Source organism: Tachypleus tridentatus, chromosome 4, assembly GCF_004210375.1.
Source record: "Tachypleus tridentatus isolate NWPU-2018 chromosome 4, ASM421037v1, whole genome shotgun sequence".
Taxonomy (NCBI): Eukaryota; Metazoa; Arthropoda; class Merostomata; order Xiphosura; family Limulidae; genus Tachypleus; species Tachypleus tridentatus.
In genome coordinates this window covers 58,084,966-58,105,892 of record NC_134828.1, presented here as the reverse complement: position 1 = coordinate 58,105,892, position 20,927 = coordinate 58,084,966, and the positions used below count along the sequence as shown (strand labels likewise).

The following is a 20,927-nucleotide window of genomic DNA, read 5'->3' as shown; positions in this document are numbered from 1 at the left end:
CTTTATTTTAGTATCATTTTAAAAGATAAAACAGTTACCAAATTACGGAAAATATTAAAATGTTCCTTTTAGTGATGATTTTGTATTGTTAAGTTACGGACAGTTGGCAGTCATTGTGGCCTGTATATGCTGTCAAAATGGCATCACGTTTCACCTCTCGTTTATATTTCTTTCTTCAAGTCATGTTTTAAATTGATAAAATTAGGCTTTATTTTCAACACGATGTCGTGTTTTAATTAGAAAAATAATTCCTTAATTTAAATTTGACCTTATATACTTTAATTTTAATGGAGCCTAATCTTCAAGTTGGCTCGTGTTTTAATTGTGCAAATCCTTCAACTTGAAGTCATAGTTTCATTACTGAAATGAAGATTTATTTTATACTCTTTGAAAGCGTCTGTTCAGATTTTGCTATGTCAAAGTCATAGTTGAATATATTTCCCCATCAAGGTCACGGCTCCTAACTTACAAACATGAAACTAGTCAAAAGGCACCTTGAAGAGTAATCACGCCTGATGTCAATGTCTCGTTCTCAAGGGTAAAACCTTGCGGCGTAAAGGGCTCCACCCATGATCGTTATTTGTTATGAATTTACAACAGTAGTTCTACCTATTTTAATAACTCTAAAATATCTATATATCTATATCAGCTTTAAGAAAAAGCTGACTGAATGTACCTAGAACATTTCTCAAATAAGTAACAATGTGTTTTCTATCACAACGACTAGAGTTATTTTCACGAGAATAATTCGAAGAACCTATGAGCAAAAGTAGAGTCCATATAATTCAGAGTAACTAACGTATGTAACTTCGTTCGAGGGAAGTTATTTAATCTTCATTAAACTATGCAAGAATGAAATTAGAAGAAGGGTTGGTTTGTTTTGAATTTCGCGCAAAGTTACACGAGAGTTATCTGCACTAGCCGTCCCTAATTTAGCAGTGTAAGACTAGAGGGAAGGCAGCTAGTCATCACTACTCACCGCCAGCTCTTGGGCTACTCTTTTACCAACGAATAGTGGGATTGACTGTCACATATAACGTTCCCATGGCTGAAAGGGCGAAATGTTTGGTGTGAAGGGAATTCGAACCCACGACCCTCATATTACTTGTCGAGTGCCTTAACCAAGCCTAGGAGAAGAGAAGTAAGGATAAAGTAGCTACATACGTAAGGTAGGAGTGGTTTATTATGTATTACATAGAAAAATATATTTCATGAATGTATTTTTCATCCAGAGCCCCATCACAAACAACAGTGTTTATGCGTGAATTTCTTCATTTGTTTTTCGACACCTGTACCTCATTTTCTGACATTACATTCTTTATCACATTTATCTTTAGGGCAAATGCATCCCTTTTTTATTTAAAAAAGACTAGAGGAACTTGCTGGCTTTCCTAAGTCAGTCAGAAAGCTTTTTTCTGGTTACACATTGGTAAAAACATCCACTCTTAAACACAGTGAACTCCTCTTGCATTCGAAGGCCATTGGGAATATATTTATTAAGGTTACGCCTCATGCTACTTTGAATTCTTTATAAGGAGTTATTGTCGAGAGGGATTTGAAGAACATCCCTGAATCAACGATCCTCGCTGGTTTCTCCAGTCAAGGAGTTTCTACAGTGAAGCGTATCTCCACTCACAAAATGGAATTATGTTACCGACCAGTGTTCTAATTCTGACGTTTACATCACAACATCCACCTGCCACCATCAAGGCAGGTTATCTTAATTGCAAGGTACGGCCATATATTCCAAATTCTCTCAGATGTTTCCAATGTCAGCGATTCGGTCACGCAAAGACATCATGTCGTTGTTCCTTGACGTGTGCTCGTTGCAGTGACAAAGACTACGATGCCTGTGAGTGTGAAATAGACCTTCCTTGCATAAACTGTAGTGGCTCTCACCCATCTTATTTTCGTCCATGCTTTAGGTTGTTGGAAAAAAAACAGAAGTACGGCATTTGAAAACATTTTACAACATTCAAAAGTGACTGTCCACCACTCCATTTCGGACGTATGTTGCTGCACTTCATTTCACTGCTCAGTGGGAGAGCAGACGGATCTATCCTTGACTCAAAAATAATTGTTCTCAAACCATATAAAAAGTATTTTGAACTCCATGGTTAAGAAATCTTATGAATCAACGTCAACACCCACCTCTTTTCCTTCCATTCATTCCAGCAGATCCCCATATCCACTTCCTTTGGTTCTGGGTACAGACGTTTCCTCGGGTCCATCTTCTTCTTTGGCTCTGAGCTGCAGAACAACCATCTGTTCACGCCCTCATCCGCTGTTATCTTCTTCCAACGACAGAGACCTGCCAAATCAACCCAAGGCAGGATCCATGGAGATCGATAGATCTTCCTCGAATAAAGAAAATAAAAAGACGTGCTCGAAAACAGAAGGGCTAGCTCTCCATCCAATTTGCCTATACATGAGTAAAAATGACCACTTTGATTCGGTGGAACTGTCAAGATTTACGTTCTCATCCAGATGATATTACATCACTGATTCATTCTTACTATCCTATAGAAAACATTTCTGAAACCTGCTGACACAATCATCTTTTGGAGTTTTCTTTGTACAAAAATGGTAGGTTGTGTGATGGACGAGTGCATGGAGGGATGTCACTTCTGGTCGATCAGCATGTATCCACCGTGTCTTTGCCACTCGACACACCATTGGAGGCCATAGCCATCGGTGTTTCCCTGGGTCGTACCATAACTGTTTGTTCTCTGTACCTGTCTCCTGTAGGGAGAGATCTATGATCAATCAGACCTTGATGCTCTCGTTGAACAGTTGCCGTCTCACTTTTTATTACTGGGGGACTTTAATGGATATAATCCCCTCTGGGGGTGCTGATGTTGATGGAAGGGGTCGCTCCATAGATTGTATTCTTTCATATCACAATCTTTCTCTCTTCAGTACTGGTTTTTATACTTATTTTTGTGCACCTAGTCAGCGATCACCTCTTTCTTTTCGGGCTGATCGTCTTTATAACTATAATTGCCCCTTTACACTGGTGAAACTCAAGCCGGTTCTTCATCCGTCTGGCTGTTCATTGGTTGGACCTGATGATATATACTACAAGATGCTGTGGCGCCTATTTCCTGTTTCTCTTGCTATTCTTCTGGTTGTTTCTAACCAGATTTGGTAGGAGAATGTTTTTCCTGATGCTGGGCGCCAAGATATTGTCCTACTTTTCTAAGCCTAGGAAGAATTCCGAGATTCCTTCAAACTACTGTTCAATTGCTTGGACACGTAAGACCGCAGAGAGGATTGTTAATGCTTCTCTTGTTTGGATCCTCGAATTAAGCAATCTTCCTTTTGCCCACCCAGAGTGGGTTCCGACGACAGCGCTTCACCATGGACCATCTGATTCGACTTGAAACGTGGATCAGCAACGCCTTTCTCAAGCGACAACATCTTGTGTCAGTATTCTTTGACCTTGAAAATGCTTATGATACTAGGTAAAGGCATGGCATTTTACGAGGCCTCCACTTATATGGGTTGCAAAGGCATTTATTCATTTTTATTATTTTTTATGGGCAGGCGATTCCAAGTTGTGTAGGTCCAATACTTTCCCATTCTTTCCTACAGGAACTTGTAGTCTTGAAGGACTGTGTCTTGAGTGTCACACGTTTGAGTGCCATTACTGGACAACCCCGGGCTGTATGTCGACGACTTCCACACCTCGTGTCATGCGTCAAACATGAAGTATATTGAGCGGCAGCTACAGACTGCCCTCAATCGTTTACTCAGGTGGACCACAGCAAACGGCTTTAACTTCTCTCTCCCTAAAACCGTTTGCATGCACTTTTGTATTAACTCCTATTCTGAGCCCCTGTCGGTGAAGTTGTGCTTCTCGTGGTCCTAGAGGCAAAGTTCTTGGGCCTTGTCTTTGACCATAAGTTGACCTTTATACCACAAATCAACCAGCTACGAGTCAAATGTACAACAGCACTGAACATCCTCCGTGTCCTCTTTTTCACCTCTTAGGGAGCAGATCTATTTTTTATGCTAAAAATATATATTTGATCAAAACTGATCTATGGGTCTCTGGTCTATTGTTCTGCCAGGATTTCGGCCTTGAAAATGATGGATCCCATTCATCATTAGAAGCTTCGGCTCTGCACCGGAGTTTTCCACACTTCCCCAGTCCAGAATATGTACACAAAGTCTCATGAACCTCTTCTATACGACCGCTATTTGCAACTTTCTTTGCTGTATGCTTCAAAGCTTCAATATTTACCACAACATTTCACCTGGGGTTGTGTTTTCCTTCTTCAGTGGACTATGCTTTTTCAAAACAGACGATCTGCCATTGTTCCTTTTCACCTTCGTATCCAGGCTCAGTTGGATGAATTGGATGGCATTGCTGTATCTTGGTCAGCCCATCCTACCATAACTTATTACAATCCCAAATGTGACTTTTCATTAAGTCATCTGAGAAAAGCGGTTACTCCCGATTGGAAATACTGTCTGTTATTTGCTGAAAATCTTTTGAAACATCCTTCCATTCCTATTTATACAGATGGTTCGAAATCAGGTGACTGTGTGGGCTCTGCCATGATTTGTTGTGTTCGATAGTTGCGCACAAAATTCCCTCTACAGTTTCTGTGTTCACTACCGAATTGTATGCCAATTCTCTTGTCCTGTATCATATAAAAGCTAAGTAGTACTCGAATTGTACTATTTATACCGACTCAGTTAGTACTATACTGGCCCTGGAATCGCTCCACGTTAGGTCTCACCTTGTTCTCCCCGATATTTAAAACCGACTGGTACATTTCTCTTTAACATCTACTTTTATCCAGCTATTCTGGATAACTGGCAATGTTTATATTCGTGAAACCGCAGCTAAGTCTGTCTGCTCTGGCGCTGCTACTGCTGTGCCTGTTTCATACATGGACTATGGTCTTGTATTCAAGGCTCGGCTCAGTGCCAGTTAGCAGTCAACTCGGAATAACCAACGTGAAAACAAGCTATTCCAGATGAAACCCTCTGTTGGACTTTGGCTGTCTTGTTCTTGTAAGGATCGGAAAGAAGAAGTTGTTCTAACTAGACTACACATTGGTCACAATTTTTAACTCATCGTTTTTTTTTATCTGTACCTGATGCAGCAATGTGTAGTCTATGTGACACTCAGGTCACAATAGTCCACATTTTCTTGTCATACAGTCGTTGCGATCTCAACGACGGCACCAGTTTAGACATATTTTGTCCCAATGTTTATCACTGACACTGGACAGTGTCATTGGCGATGGTAGCACTGTCCACCTAACAAATGTTTTTAGTCTTTCAATGGACGATGATATTTATATTGTTAATTAAGTTTTTAATTCAAAAATTAGAATTTGCTTTGTTTTAACGTGATTCCCTACCCCCCACCGCTAGTAGAGCTAGTCTACGAACTTACAACGCTAAAATCAGAGGTTCGATTTCCCTCGGTGAACTCAACAGATAGCCCGGTGTGGCTTTGCCATCAGAAAACACAAACACGTGATTCCCTATTACGAATTTTAATAAATTTATTTTACTTTTAATTTTTATTGCTTGTTTGGCGCACATAGCCTAATTATTTTACGCCATAAAACATCAATCAACCCACCAACAAATTTGAACGTGATATCTTAGCAGCACTAAGGTGCAGCACCCAGTTTTTGCCAAGTAACTAACCATCCATGTTCCGACAATACGCCCAATGCAATGGAAGAAAAGATGGTTTTAAGCAAGTTTCGAGATGGAAATTTGTTATGTGTTGTGTTAAACAACACAAAGGAAAACACTGACTAACTGTTTCCAACATATTCCTTTCACTGTTAAAAATGTTGTTATAGTTTCTAGTCGGGGCCTGGCATGGCCTAGCGCGTTAAGGCGTGCGCTTCGTAATCCGAGGATCGCGGGTTCGCGCCCGAGTCGCGCCAAAACATGCTCGCCCTCCCAGCCGTGGGGCGTTATAATGTTACGGTCAATTCCACTATTCGTTGGTTAAATTGTAGCCCAAGAGTTGGCGGTGGGTGGTGGTGACTAGCTGCCTTCCCTCTAGTCTTACACTGCTAAATTAGGGACGGCTAGCACAGATAGCCCTCGAGTTGCTTTGTGCGAAATTACAAACAAAAACAAAAAAACAAAGTTTCTAGCTATTCCTCAATTCATTATAACATCTTCATTTCCTCTACTAGGCATGTCTGTCTTTGTCGAGATGGTTTGTTTATTTGTTTTTGAATTTCGTGCAAATAATTGGTGTATCAGGTGCGTAGGTGCTCACTGTTAATATATAAAAGTTAGAAACACTAACTGGTTGTATAATTTTCCGAGTACTTTCATAACAGGTGATAGTTTATGAGTATTCTTTTATGACGCATAAATTAGGTAACACAGATCAGTTTGGGCTTTCGTTAAACGTAGACCATACCACAAGATATATGATTGTTGTTACCTTCGATACCTTCAAAAATGGTACAGCGCATCTTTCTAAAGTCATTTTAATGCCACCAGTAGTTCAGCTGTAAGCCTGAGATCTCATATCGCTAAAAATCGGGCTTTGATACTCGTTGTTGGTAGAACACAGAAAGCCCATGGTGTAGCTTTATGCTTAAAAATAAAAATTATAATTCCAGGAAATGCACTGTATATAATGGCAATTTATTTTCTGTCGAGTTTTATATAGATTTGTTTGTTTGCTTAGAATTAAGCACAAAGCTACATAATGGGCTATCTGTGCTCTGCCCACAACGGGTATCAAAACCCTGTTTTTAGTGTGTAAGTCCGTAGACATACCACTGTGCCACTGGGAGGGGGGGCGTTTTGTATAGAAATCAATACTGTTGTAATGATTTCTAAAGTTGGGCAAATTATTTTAATTCATCGTTTAAAAAAATGTAAAGAATAGAACACTTAAAAATAGTGAAAACATCTTATTTATTTAAATATCAGCTCTAGTCTCACGATGGGACAACGGTAAGTTTATGTATGGACTTACAAAACTAAAATCAAGGGCTCGATTCTTCAAGATGGACATAGCAGATAACTTAACGTGGCTTTGCTCTAAAACGAACAAACAATACAGATTCGCGGTTTTACGCAATTAATCCAAAGCTCAAGAGCAATAGACTTAACTGAGTAATCGCAGATTTATGCTGAGTTTCTCTTACGTCCAATATTTCATTGTATCTCAGTTATTCTCTTGAAACATAAATTCAGTATTCACAACATTGCAGTAAAGAAAAACTAACTTACACACTAACTAATTCATCTCTTCATATAAACTTTTAATTTTTCCTGGGAAGTTTGGCTTCTAAGAAGACAACTTAGACAATTTTATTGACATCCAACAGCCAAACTTCCCAGGAAAAATTAAAAATGTATATTTTCCAGAAACACCTAAAAACAACAAATTAAACGATTTTTTCAAAGAATTTTCTCACAAAACCATCAACATAATTTCACAAAAGAGAAAGCTAAAAAACAATCTTATAAAAAGAGACATTAATTCCATTAAAAACCTAAAACAAGACAAAAACATAAAAATTCTAAAAGCAGATAAAGGTAACGCTATAGTTATAATGAACACGAATGAATACATCCAAAAAATGAAGAACATCCTGTTAGACACGAACAAATTTAAACCAATACACACAAATCTAACAAAGACACACGAAACGCAACAAAACAAAATACAACTGAAAATGAAAAAAGCCAGCGCAATTTCATAAACACTTTATTCCTACCTACGCAAGACCGACTCACGCACACCACAAAAACCAGATTGTTCACTACGACCAATAATGTTCACATAGGAATCGTTTAATTACAATCTTGGTAAATACATAGCATGGGCATTCTAGAAATATGTAACATCAGCCAGCTCATTCATCAAAGACTCTTTCAATTTCAAGTTTAATCTAAATCAACTTAATCATAAAGCCTTAATGGCCAGTTTCGATGTTGTATCCCTCTTTACAGAAGTTCCAACCACTGAAGCCTGCAATATAGCCTTAGAACTATATTCGAGACCCTAACCCATCTATAGACATTCCCAGCAACCAATTAGCAACCCTCATAGAATTCACCACGATGAAAACAAAAACTTCATGTTTAACAACCAAAACTATATACAAACAAATGGCCTAAGCATGGGCAACCCAGATTCACCAGTTCTAGCGAATATTTTTATGACACAAGTTGAAACACAAGCAATTAACACAGTATTACATCTACCAGTATAGTGACACGGTTGCGGGATTCACATCTACAGAACACACACTTATTTTTTTCAATCACATTAACATGATACATCCCAACATTAGCTTCACATGTAAACAATAAGACAGCAATCAAATATCATTTTTTATCCCCAAAATTACAAGAACCGACACACAATTTAAAACAGAAATCCACCGAAAAATAACCCATACTGGACTATACATTCCTTGGAACTCAGCACATGAAACAAAACAAAAACTCAACATACAGAGAAACCAAATAAACACAGCCATAAAACTATGCTCACCAGATAAAATTAACGATGAATTAGACAAAATAAAACAAAACTTCATCAAGATCAATAAGTTTCCTCCACAAACCGCAAAAACATTATGCGAACACACCTAGACAGAAAGCAACATCAACCAATAAAAGTAAATATATCTCATGAATCAAAAAATCACGAAACCATATACTGCTGCATACCATATATTCCCGACATCAGTAGAAAAATAACCAACATTTAGCAAAAACTAGTAACAAAATATGACACTCCACTTAATACCAAATTTATTCAAAAACCAGGCACAAAACTAGGGTCTATACTATGTAAAAACTGCACTGACCACAACTATTTATTGACCACAACTGACACCAACATTATTTATAAAATACAATGTGATAACTACCACGACTTCTATATTGGAGAAACAAGGTGTAAAATGGAAACCAGATTCAAAGAACATAAAAAGTCACCTTCACACGTTTTCGAACACTGCAAGTCAAAAAAACACAATATAACCATAGAAAACACTCAGATACTAAATAAAGAAACAAACATAAACAAACGCAAAATTAAAGAAGCCTTACTTATACAACAACTTAAACTCAAAATAAACCAATACAAAGGAACACCTTTATACCTATATTAAAAATGATAAAATAAATAATATAAAATTATATATTCAAACATCTAACACCGCCCTCTACATTTCGACACTAAGTTACACAACCCCTTCCAAACATGTGGTCAGCTTTCGGTCAGTTACCTCTTTCTTTCTTTGTGAACCTGACGATGACCGAAGAAGGTCAAAACGTTGTTCGCTCCTCTATGTAAAATTTTTTCTCAACCCAAACGAGCCGTTTTACATATATATATATATATATATATATATAACTATAAGTTATAAATATAGAAATACATAAAATAACAAGCAAAAGAATATGTCGTATACAGTTTATACATTTAAATGAAGAATAATTGAGAAACAATTGCCCCACTACAGAGATGGTTGACAAATCATGATAATTGTGAAGATGACTTGGCTAACTGACTGATGGAGAAGCAGACAACAAACTGAAGATTGAATGAAATACTCTTGAAAAACTGAAACACACACATAACTACATATAACTGTAACAGCCGTCCCTAATTTAGCAGTGTAAGACCAGAAGGAAGACTGATAATCATCACCACCCACGTCTAACTCTTGGGCTACTCTTTTATCAACGAATTGTGGGATTGACCATCACATTATAACGCCTTACGGCTGAAGGGGCAAGCATATTCGAGCTCGCAACCCTCAGATTACGAGTCGGGCAACCCAACCACCTGGTCATGCAGGACCTATAAGTTTGTCACAAAGGTACTGATCTGCTAAAATATATGAGCCAAGGTTGTAATTAATAAACAGAGACAAAGAAAGGTTGTAATAACATATCACTAAGAAAATATTTATTTCGATCCCAAAGTAAAGCATCACACCAAAAGCTTTTTGAAAAATGTTGTGGTCTCAATAAACACTTTCTCAAAAAAGAATAATTTTTGCACAATTTAATAGACCTCAACTGTAATCCACAAATAAAAATATGGTCCCTTGACGATCACAAAACGAAGATTCGTGATATGTAAAAGTAAAACGACAATAAAGGAGTTTCTTGATGTTGACTGGTTTAAAAATGATTATTAAATTATATTTTCCTTGAAATTCGCCAAGGCTGTGATGCGCGTGCCAGCTAACAAAATAAAAATTATTTTCTTTGTAAATTTTCTTTTCTTTTCTTGATTTCTTAAAAGCATTTTAATTTTAACTCTTATTATGCAAATCTTTGTAATTGCTACCAAGAAAAATACATTGGTAATTGATAATCCTAGACCTGGCATGGCCTAGCGCGTAAAGGCGTGCGCTTCGTAATTTGAGGGTCGCGGGTTCGCGCCCGAGTCGTGCCAAACATGCTCGCCCTCCTAGCCGTGGGGGCGTTATAATGTGACGGTCAATCCCACTATTCGTTGGTAAAAAAGTAGCCCAAGAGTTGGCAGTGGGTGGTGATGACTAGCCGCCTTTCCTCCACTCTTACACTGCTAAATTAGCAAGTAAAGGTTACCTACAACTAACTTGTTAACAGACAAACATTCTCGTCCTTTTAGCTGTGAGGGCGTTATAATGTTCCCTCAATCCTACTACTCGTTGATAAAAGAGCAGCAGAAAAGTAATTAGTGGTTGATGCTGATGACTTACATTACTAAATTAGGGACGGCTAACACGGCTGTTGTGTATCTTCCCGCGAAATTCAAAAAATAAACCTTTGTTACATTTTAACAACCTCACAAAAGAACTCATCGACCTATGATTTTACAAAATGTTTTAAAACTCTATAAGCTACTTAATTTAGTGCTCCCCGTGGGACAACAGTAAGTCTACGGAGTTATAACGCCAAAATCCAGGGTTATATAGCCCAACATTGTTTGCTGTAAACAAATACACAAGCAAGAAAAAGCAAACTTAGTTTTATTAAACACATACAAACATGTTTGTAAAATTCATAGCTACCTTAACGCTTAAGAATAGCATAACGTTTGTTTCTAATTTCTGCGGAAAGCTGGAAGAGGGCTATTTAAGCTAGTCGTTCTTAATTTAGCTTTGTAAGACTAGAGGGAAGACAGCTAGTCATCATCACTTATGGCCAATTCTTGGGCTATTTTCTTACCAACGAATCGTGGGATTGACCGTCACATATAACGCCCCAACGGCTGAAAGAGCGAGCATGTTTGGTATGACGGGGATTCGAACCCGCGACACTCGGATTGCAAGTCGAGTGCCTTAAACACCTTGCCATGCAGGGGCCTGCTTTTGGACAGTCGAACACTCAGATAAATACCGTGGTTTATAAGTATTAAACTTTGTTGATTTTTTTAATCTAAGTATACTGAATAAAAATGGTGAACTATTCGAAAGTGCTCACGTTTTGGGTCTCGTTTGATAACCATTACAACTTTTGTATTTGATCGTGTACATTAAATTATTAATAGAAATTGATACCGACTTGTAAAATATTAGATATTTGTGTCTTTACTCTAAATATAACACTAGCATTATTTATCAAACTTCATGAATAATACAGATATATAGTTCAATGTCGTATTTAATTTTGTAAAACCTTATCAGAAATAAGAAGTTCTAAAACTTATTATTTTGATTCGTGTATTAGTTTGTTTAATGTTTCTATTGCCTTTATTTGTTATTGATTATATTTTCATGCTTTCTTTTGGTAGCTGTTCTTTTTTACATCGGATTGTCATGAGCTGGTAAGTCATAAACTGTTTATATTTTATGTTCTTTGGATAATATAGTAATTCATACTAGAGGAGTCTTATAAAATGTTGTGTAAGTTATTGATTATTGTAATCACCGTCCTCGTTGTTAAGATATTAACGTGACAGATGTTCTTCTCATCAAATATATTATTTGTTCTCTTTGTGATTAATATTAAAAAGGAAACTCAAACAGATGTATAGATTTCCAAACACACTTGTTAAAACAATTATAAAACATTTCACTGTTCTCGAAGTTTTGTCTTATTAAAATCGTGTATATTGATAACTTTATTCGTGATATATTGTACTTTTATACTCATTGTCTCATTATATGTTACTCATGAATTAAGTATTGTACTTCTATTATACCATTCTTAATCATGAAATTACAAATATGATTTATATTTGTGTCAGTAGAGTCTCTGACACAGCAAATTCAGAGTAAGGCACTGTTACCAATTTCCTTTTCCTGCTTTTCACTGCATTTCTATTTTAAAATTTATCAGTCTATGTGTAAAAAATGTCGTGTTCAACAAATATCCTTTAGCAAACAACTGACACTTGAACACAACACAAAATTTCCATTTCTACAACATTTACATATGGCAGATGGCGACACAGATTTCATGTGTGTTTGTGACTACGTGGGGGAAAGATAGGGCCAGCAATTCAAGTTACACTTACAAATTATGTTTAATTTTTAGTAAACCAAATATCTTAAAATAATATTTCTGTATTAGAGCAGACGTTCTTAAACATTCGTTAGTAACCCATGGGATATTTATGGGAGGTTCCATAGTGGGTTTTACGGTAAAGAGGTGCAAACATCACAGACTTATAATTTGGGTACAATTAAGTCACATCTCGCCCTTCTACGTATTAATTATTCAGATTTCTAAAAGCATAGATTAATTTGAAAATGTACGTACGCTGTATGTACAGAACTGTATTATTCTAATAAAACACAGTTAATTTTCAGTTATCTGATAGATTGGTAGGTTTCGAATGTTTACATTTGCAGGGGTCTCGGAATTTTAAAATCTTGTACGAGGACAATAATTTATAATATTTTCATCAAAAGTAAGATTTGTTTGACGCCATTAAGGACTCGAACTAAACCCCGTGCGATGAGTTTGGTTTGTTTTAAATTTCACACAAAGCTACACGAGGGCTATCTACACTAATCGTCTCTCATTTAGAGGTAAAGGACTGAAAGGAAAGTAGATATTCATCACCACCCACCACCAACTCTTGAGCTGCTTTTTTTTTATCAACAAATAGTTGGATTGACTGTCAAAATATAACGCTGAAAGGGCGAACATTTTTGATGGAACGAGATTCGAACCCGTAAATCTTAGATTGCGAGTCAAGCACCTCAACCGCCTAGCCATGCTCTGTAAAGTGCGAGAGGCTAAGAATTTATAACACAATGAAAACCCATTTATATTTAACATATTTTGTTACTAAGTATACTTTCTAACAGACACCGTTAATCAAAACTCCAAATCAAGTCGCTCATATTAACATTATAATTGAAGAATGAAAATGGGGGTGGTAAGCCAAAGAATACAAATGAACTATAAATAAAGTCAAGAAACCTTATTAATAACATTTAGTTGACATGACACTATGTATTGCCCAATACTGCCAAAATTTACTCCATCTTCTTACTTTACTATAACTGATAGGGTACATTATCGTTCGCGTTATTTAACTATTTGATCACTGAAAACCAATGAAAGTATTAAGACATCGCCAGACTTACAAATTGTAGAAATAGATATTTGTTAAAGAGAAATACGAGGAAAACATCCAGAGTTTACTTGTTTTCCTTCTTACGGTAATTTTTTAAAAAAGTTGTTACAAACTGGCTTAAGAATGAAATCTAGCTTGAAAACGTTGAAGTTAGTAATTTGGTTGCTGATTTACAAAATTGGTTATTTAAACAATAGTTTATGGTCATATTTCAGTCAAAATGTGAACTCGTATATTGAGAAAAATATTAATCATTTCTTGTTGGTGAAACAAGCTGATTGTGTATAGTTTTACAATCATCTAAAGAAAATATTTTGGTTAGGTCAACAACAGTGAAAACTAAGTAAAGAGTCACACAGACGTTAAGTGTTAAAATGTAGATGAAATAAAAACTTTTCTTTTAAAAGAACTATTCATTATTATAATTTTTGTACTCAGAGTAAGAGACAGGTTTCCCGACGAGTTTCACAATATGGGAATCGAAGGAGAATCTCTAATAGGAATCAATTAGTTACGTCGACTAGGGACCCGGATTATTATTATTACTACTATGAAGATTACTATTACCAAGATGACCATGACAAAACTACCACAACCACTACCACAACGACAACACCGCCACCTAGACGACGGTTTCGAGGTCGCTTTCGTCGCCCTCGACGTCGGTTTAGAGTAAGAGTTCGTGACAACGAAAATCTAAACAGAAGGCCGTTCAGCAGGAGAAGGGGCAGGAGGCCCCCCACAAACACCACAACTACTTCTACCACCACCACAACAACAACCCCTGTCCCCACCACCACTCGCAGATATTACCCACCTAGGTATGACGGTCGATATATTGACTACCTATCCGATCCCAACCTTCCTAGAGAGCTGAACGGCGTCGACTTGAATGGATATCCTTTCTTTCCCATCCTACCAGATGACATCATTTTTGAGTGCAATGACCGTCATGATGGTTATTATGCTAGCGTTCCGCACAGATGCCAGGTAAAAATAACTTCTTACATGAAAGAAATGGTGATTATTTGATTTAATTTCTTGTTGTTTTTTCTCTTTCGTAATATATCATTAGCATTCATCTGTTTGCTGTTTCATAGTATATCATTCATGAGCATCTGTATACAGTCGTAGTAGCCATAACATTTTTATGAGACCTGGGAGTAAGGTGAAGAAAAATATGGTTTACCTTACGTAAGTACAGTATGTAATAAAAAAAGCAATATTTCGCCCCTATGAGCCTGTGATAATCTATGTATACCACTGGATGGATAGTAGACCATTATTTTATTTCATCACTTCAAAAAACAAAACAAAAAAACTTTAAGGCATAACAAAATTTGTAACATTCATATTAGTTTAGTTGTTATTGGAATTAAAAGGTTTCCAATCACTCACTGTGTAATGTTTACAAATCAATAATTATCTGAGGTTTCGTTTGTTCACACAAACACTAATATTTTGTTACTTTTCTAAATTATCAAGCTTGTTTGCTTCCGTACGAGTGTGTGTGTGTATGTTTTCCTTATAGCAAAGCCACATCGGAGTATCTGCTGAGTCCACCGATGGAAATCGAACCCCTAATTTTAGCGTTGTAAATCCGTAGACTTACCGCTCGCATTCAACCTATCTTTAAAGCTGAAGTTTTGTTCTCTCATACTTCGTTTGCTATTATTCATGCTCCGGTTTAACTTCGAATTGGCTTAAGCATATATTAGATAGGGGTTGCAAAATGTTCTTACAACAAATTTTAGCTGTTGTTACGTATTGTAATGTATTTTGGACATGTATTCAATTTATTATGTTACGTATTATAATTTGTTTCTGACGAGTTTCCGATTTATCATATTAGGTACGTTACGTATTAAGATTTCAAATAACCGAAATTTTTCATTTTCATTTAAAAACTAATTAAATATTAATATGTATAAAATTATATTTGCCAACAAGATTGATACACATAAGTTTCTTTTATAACACAAATAGATTTGAATTTACTAACAAAAAGCAATACAATTTATAATAATGATTATTACTAATATTTATTAAAAATGATATTTATATTAAACAATTTTACAAACTGTCAATCAATACTGAGTCTTATATCTGGTCTAGAACTGGATCATCAACGAGAAAATTAATTCTATGTTGATACATCTGTACACTTCTTTTGATGGCTAGCTAGTTTGAAGCATTCGTAAGTTTCTCACCGACGACAATATTTGATGTTCTCGTAGAGATACTAACGTCCGAAGTTAATTCACTGAAGTTAAATGGTTTGTAATGTTCGAAATATATAGAGATTCCCAGTCCAATTCTTTAGTTTTGCTATTAACAGGCATTAATTACAATTATAGCTTCAGAAGCCTATAGCATACTGACTGTAGCTGACGAATAATAATCTTCTTCTATTACTGTCTCTCGGTTTTTATATAAATCACGCAAGGCTCTCGAAGTTTCAACAATGTTCTAGCGCGTTTTTGTAAAACAAATGTTGTTTTTTACTGTCAAAAATCTTCTATAAATTTCGAGAACAGGCGACACTTGCGCAATACACAGTCAAGAATGTGTGTCACATGTGAAAAAGAAAACTACATTGAAACAAGCGTAGGTATTAAAATAAATGTATAACGGTAAATTCGTTACATCATAGAATATGAGAGTATTTTCAGCTGCTTGATAAAAGAATTATTTTAAATGCCTAACATATGTGAATCGTGACAGTATGTGTCAGTGGGCCCAGCATGGCCAAGCGTATTAAGACGTGCGAGTCGTAATCTGAGGGTCGCGGGTTCGCATCCCCATCTCGACAAACATGCTCGCCCTTTCAGCCGTGGGGGCGTTATAATGTGACGGTCAATCCCACTATTCGTTGGTAAAAGAGTAGCCCAAGAGTTGGCGGTGGGTGGTTATAACTTGCTGCCTTACATCTAGTCTTACACTGCTAAATTAGGGACGGCTAGCACAGATAGCACAGTAGCTTTGTGCGAAATTAAAAACAAACAAACAAACAAAACAAACAATGAGTCAGTGTTGCCACTTGTACGCTAATTTTAACCTATGTACAATCAATAACACAAAAAATAACGATAATTTTATGTCTATTTTCTACAACGTATATTAGTGTACACAAGACATTTTAATACTAGAAATGAATGACTTTACTGCACTAAATTTGTTACTTTCCATATGTTTACACTCATGTTTTGCTTTACGGCTTCTAGAGCGTTCGACTAAACACAAACGGTAACTGACAGTACAATGCTTTTAATTGTTTAAATAGTATTATTTGTTTGCTTTTGAAATTCACGCAAAGCTACACTAGGGCTATCTGCTCTAGCCATCCCTAATTTCGCAGTGTAAGATTAGAAAGAAGGCAGCTAGTCATCACCACCCACCGCCAACGCTTGGACTATTCTTTGGTGAGCATGTTTGGTGAGACGGGGATTTGAACCCGCGACCCGCGGATTACGAGTTTGAGTGTCTTAACCACCGGGCCATTTAAATAGTAAATAAAAAAAACTCCCAAATTTGGTGTTATAAGATTGTTGTTATTTATTTCTAGTATTAACTTTCCGCTATATCATTACATTTGACATATCTCCTCAAGTTGTCACAGCAAGATGCAAGGGGAATATTTAAAAAAAAAAAGTAGAGATACTCAGCTGGGTGAAATGAATTTGCTTTTGAAAAAGAAATAAACTACTTATGAACATATAAAACAACAAAGTAACTGAAATAAGTCCCGGCACAAGCACCGTCTAATAAAGTAAGTTTCGGTACTCAGTACCAGTGGGTGCCGTCAGTTCTACAAAAACACGGTCGGTAATATTATTATAATATAAACTTGGAGACAGACAAAACCAACAACCGTTCCACGCAGAACTACTTGATCGCGTGATCTATTACCTCAGTGTAGTTATGTGATGACGTTCAGTTTTAAAAGACTTTGCATGGTGTCGTATCATAAGTGCAGGGGTAAACTAGCACAGTTAACGTGTGAACGATTTCTAAAACTTCTAAGTAAAATACTATACTAGTGTTAGGTGAGATTTCAAAAGCTAAGGAAAGTCGAAAGAATAACCATACTAATCTCTCTTGTTGGTGTCAGGATTTAGTTCCTTATAGACCTGTGAGGGTCAGGTTCATCTGAACCCCTTGCTGCATTTCTTAGTTTACAGCTGTACATTACTTTAATTATAAGATGATGATCAAAAGTTGTGCTATTGCATCTATTATTACTCCTTTCAAGATCATGCCCCCAGTGGCACAGCGGCATGTCTGCGTACTCACACCGTTAGAAACCTGGTTTCAATACCCATGGTGAGCAGAGCACAGACAGCCCATTGTGTAGCTTTGTGCTTAATTTCAAACGAATTTCAAGGCCATATCCAATTATGATAATCAAGGAAATATTCTACATAAGAAACACACCTTCTCTTTGTTCGTTATTGGGTAAGAAGTCACACATATGGTGAATAGTTCCAGTTCCGTTTTACATATTTGTTTCATTAGTTTAAATACTGCGAGAGCATTATACATGAATTACCAATTTAAATGCTCTCTAAGCTAAAAAAACAAACTAACTAAAGATGGATATAGGCTTAGCTATAGATGGTCTTAACTTATATATTATTTCTCATAAAAGGCTAATTTCCTCATCTGTACAAAAACGCACTAATTCACAAAATAGGTCGTATTTATAAACCAATGTATGAGCTTATCAGGCGGTGTTTATTTGTTCACATACTTGTCTAGAAACGTAGACAACTTGGATCTTCGTACTCAGTGGGCTGTAAGTCCTGTATTTTGTATTGTTTGTGGCTTTTTTATACTTGTTTTGTGTTTATCCAAGCTGGACATGTGTATTCTAGGACTAGGCGGATATATTGCTTGAATAGTTTGAGTATACTGTTGGCTCATGTTCCATTGTTTTTGCTTGTTAGACACATTACGTAGTTCGTACGTTGCCAAACTTTTGCTTTTATGTTGTTAATATATTTAACCCTCGTTAACTTCTGATCATAGGTTTGGCCAAGAAATTTAGCCAATGTTTTCCTTTGTAGAAGTATAACATTCATGTAAAGTTTAAAGGGAAGTTTTGTAAGTTTTTAAAACTGCAAATTGATTTTTGGAACAAATATCTTGATGCGGTTCTTTTGATAGTATTTTAAGTATTCTATTCAATTGTGGTTTTAGACTGATGGCAGATATTGCTGGAGTCTGTGCATTCTTTCAGATGGAAACGTCATCTGCAAATAGTGATGCATGTTCATAATTTTTGTCGTCTAGGAGCATATTACTAACACATATAATGAATAAAATAACTACTCTTTCTTAAGTGACGCCTGCCTCAGGAGTGACTGCTCCGACTTTACGTTTTCTATCTTCCAGAATACTAGATAGCCAGCGAATAATATCGCAGTAGTTCTAATTCTGAAATTATAAACCTTAAATCATTATACCATACAGTGCAAAAATGCTTTCTCAACATCGAGAAAGCATGCAATAGTACATTCTTTTTCATTGAAGCTGTTTACTGTGGATTCAGTTACTCTAACTAAGTGATATGTTATTTGTCTGGATTTTCTTAGTTCGTTTTGGATTTCCATTAATTTTGATGTGACCTAAATAACACAGTCTGTTACTTATTATTCATTCCAGAATTTTTCCGAAGCATCTGTTCAAGCTGTTAGGACAAAAACTAGTTGGTTTATTGTTGGCTTTTCCTCTTTAAGAAACATTAATACATTTCCTTGTTTTCGAATGGGATGTATCCAGAATTTAATGATAAGTTAAAAAGAGACGTCCCTAAATTAGCAGTGAAGACCACTGCTACTTTTTTACAAACGAATAATGAGTAGAATTGACCGTTACGTTATAACGCCCATACGGCTGAAAGGGCGTGGATGTTTGGTGTGAAAGGAATTCGAACCCGCAACTTACAGAATGGGAATCAAGATCCCTAATTACCTGACCGTGATAGATCTTATTCCCAGAGTACAGGTTTAAAAAAGCGTGATAGTGGGCAAAATCGAACAGTTTTGCTCTTTACAGTACAGTAAAAGCTAATTAGATGTTATTAAAAATTACATATTTGTAAATATTTGCAATGTACAATTTTTAAAACGGAATAATTTTAAGGTTCCAATACGATAACGTCGTATCTTAGCTCTGGCAACACTGCTTATTATTTCGTTGAAACAGTTTTGCAATGTAAAATTGTAAGTTTAGTGATAATGTTTAAAATGTTTTAGTTGATGAAAGTCACAGACTCAATATATACTATTTTTACTTTTAGATAAATAACTTTATTCATTTTTCCAGCTTTTCCATTACTGTTTCGGCGGTCAAAGATTCGACTTTCTCTGTCCTAATTATACACTTTACGATCAACAAACGTTCACATGTAGATTTGTAAACAAAGTCGACTGTGCTTCGTCTGAACTGTTTTACCATAAAAACGATGCTCTGTATGTGGAAACAACAACATTATCTGACGAAGACCAGGAAAGCAAAAAGAAAGAAAACAAAGATGATGATTACGAATATTATTACGATGAGTGATTGTTTTGTTGTTGTTATTCACAGAGTGAAGTCAAGATCGACAGCCTTTAACCGTAAAGTGCTTCTTGTAAAATTATGTCGTATAATAACACACTGAAAGGAAAATATTACATGCCATTTAGATATTTTTAATCGTTTTATTGTGTCAGTGCAGCACCTAATAAAGCTGATATTCATCCATATTTCACTTTTATCCACCACTGAAACACTAGGAACATAATTTAAAGTTAGTATTACTTATCAAATCCGTGCCTATTGGTATACCCGAGAAAACAGAAGGGACATCCGAGTCTTCGTTTTTTGTATTAAACCTAAATGAGTTAAAATTGCGACTGAGTACTTGTTCATATCTTGACGCAAGTATTAGTTCCAGTGGTTATCAGGGAACCGAAGAATTGTAACCTGGTGAAGAAAATATCTTACTAATGTTTAGTTTTTTATCGTTGTTTGCACTTAATCTTTTCAAAGATATAGCTACATTAAATATTTGGTAGTGCACTTCCCATTGTTCTTTATTTCACGCAGGTCAACAACTGTACAAAACTTAAACGTATTAGTCAAATATTATACTTAGTAATTTTATTATTGTCACAAACGTATGTGTGAATTCTATAAATTTATTGACCTAAAAATCATAGAGTAAGCACTTTATTTAAGTGAAAAATATAAAACGATTTAATAGTCGTAAAAAGACAATTCGATGATAATAGAAATGAACTCAATATTTTAATTCACCACATCAGACAGTCAGACACTACTCTGACAGCACCCTCAGTAACATTCCCTACAAAACTAAACAAAATGATGT

The 20,927-nt window shown here is 36.0% G+C and overlaps 1 protein-coding gene across 1 annotated transcript; it reads left to right on the top strand.

The window, feature by feature from the left end:
* Window positions 1-2,827: 2,827 nt before the first annotated feature.
* On the top strand, window positions 2,828-20,617 carry LOC143248131 (uncharacterized). Its single transcript, XM_076496564.1, has 5 exons — window positions 2,828-3,127; window positions 3,547-3,711; window positions 11,756-11,788; window positions 13,991-14,542; window positions 19,880-20,617. The coding sequence occupies exons 1-5, from the start codon at window positions 2,828-2,830 to the stop codon at window positions 20,117-20,119; spliced, it is 1,290 nt and encodes a 429-aa protein (XP_076352679.1). The 3' UTR covers window positions 20,120-20,617.
* The last annotated feature ends 310 nt before the right edge of the window (window positions 20,618-20,927 follow it).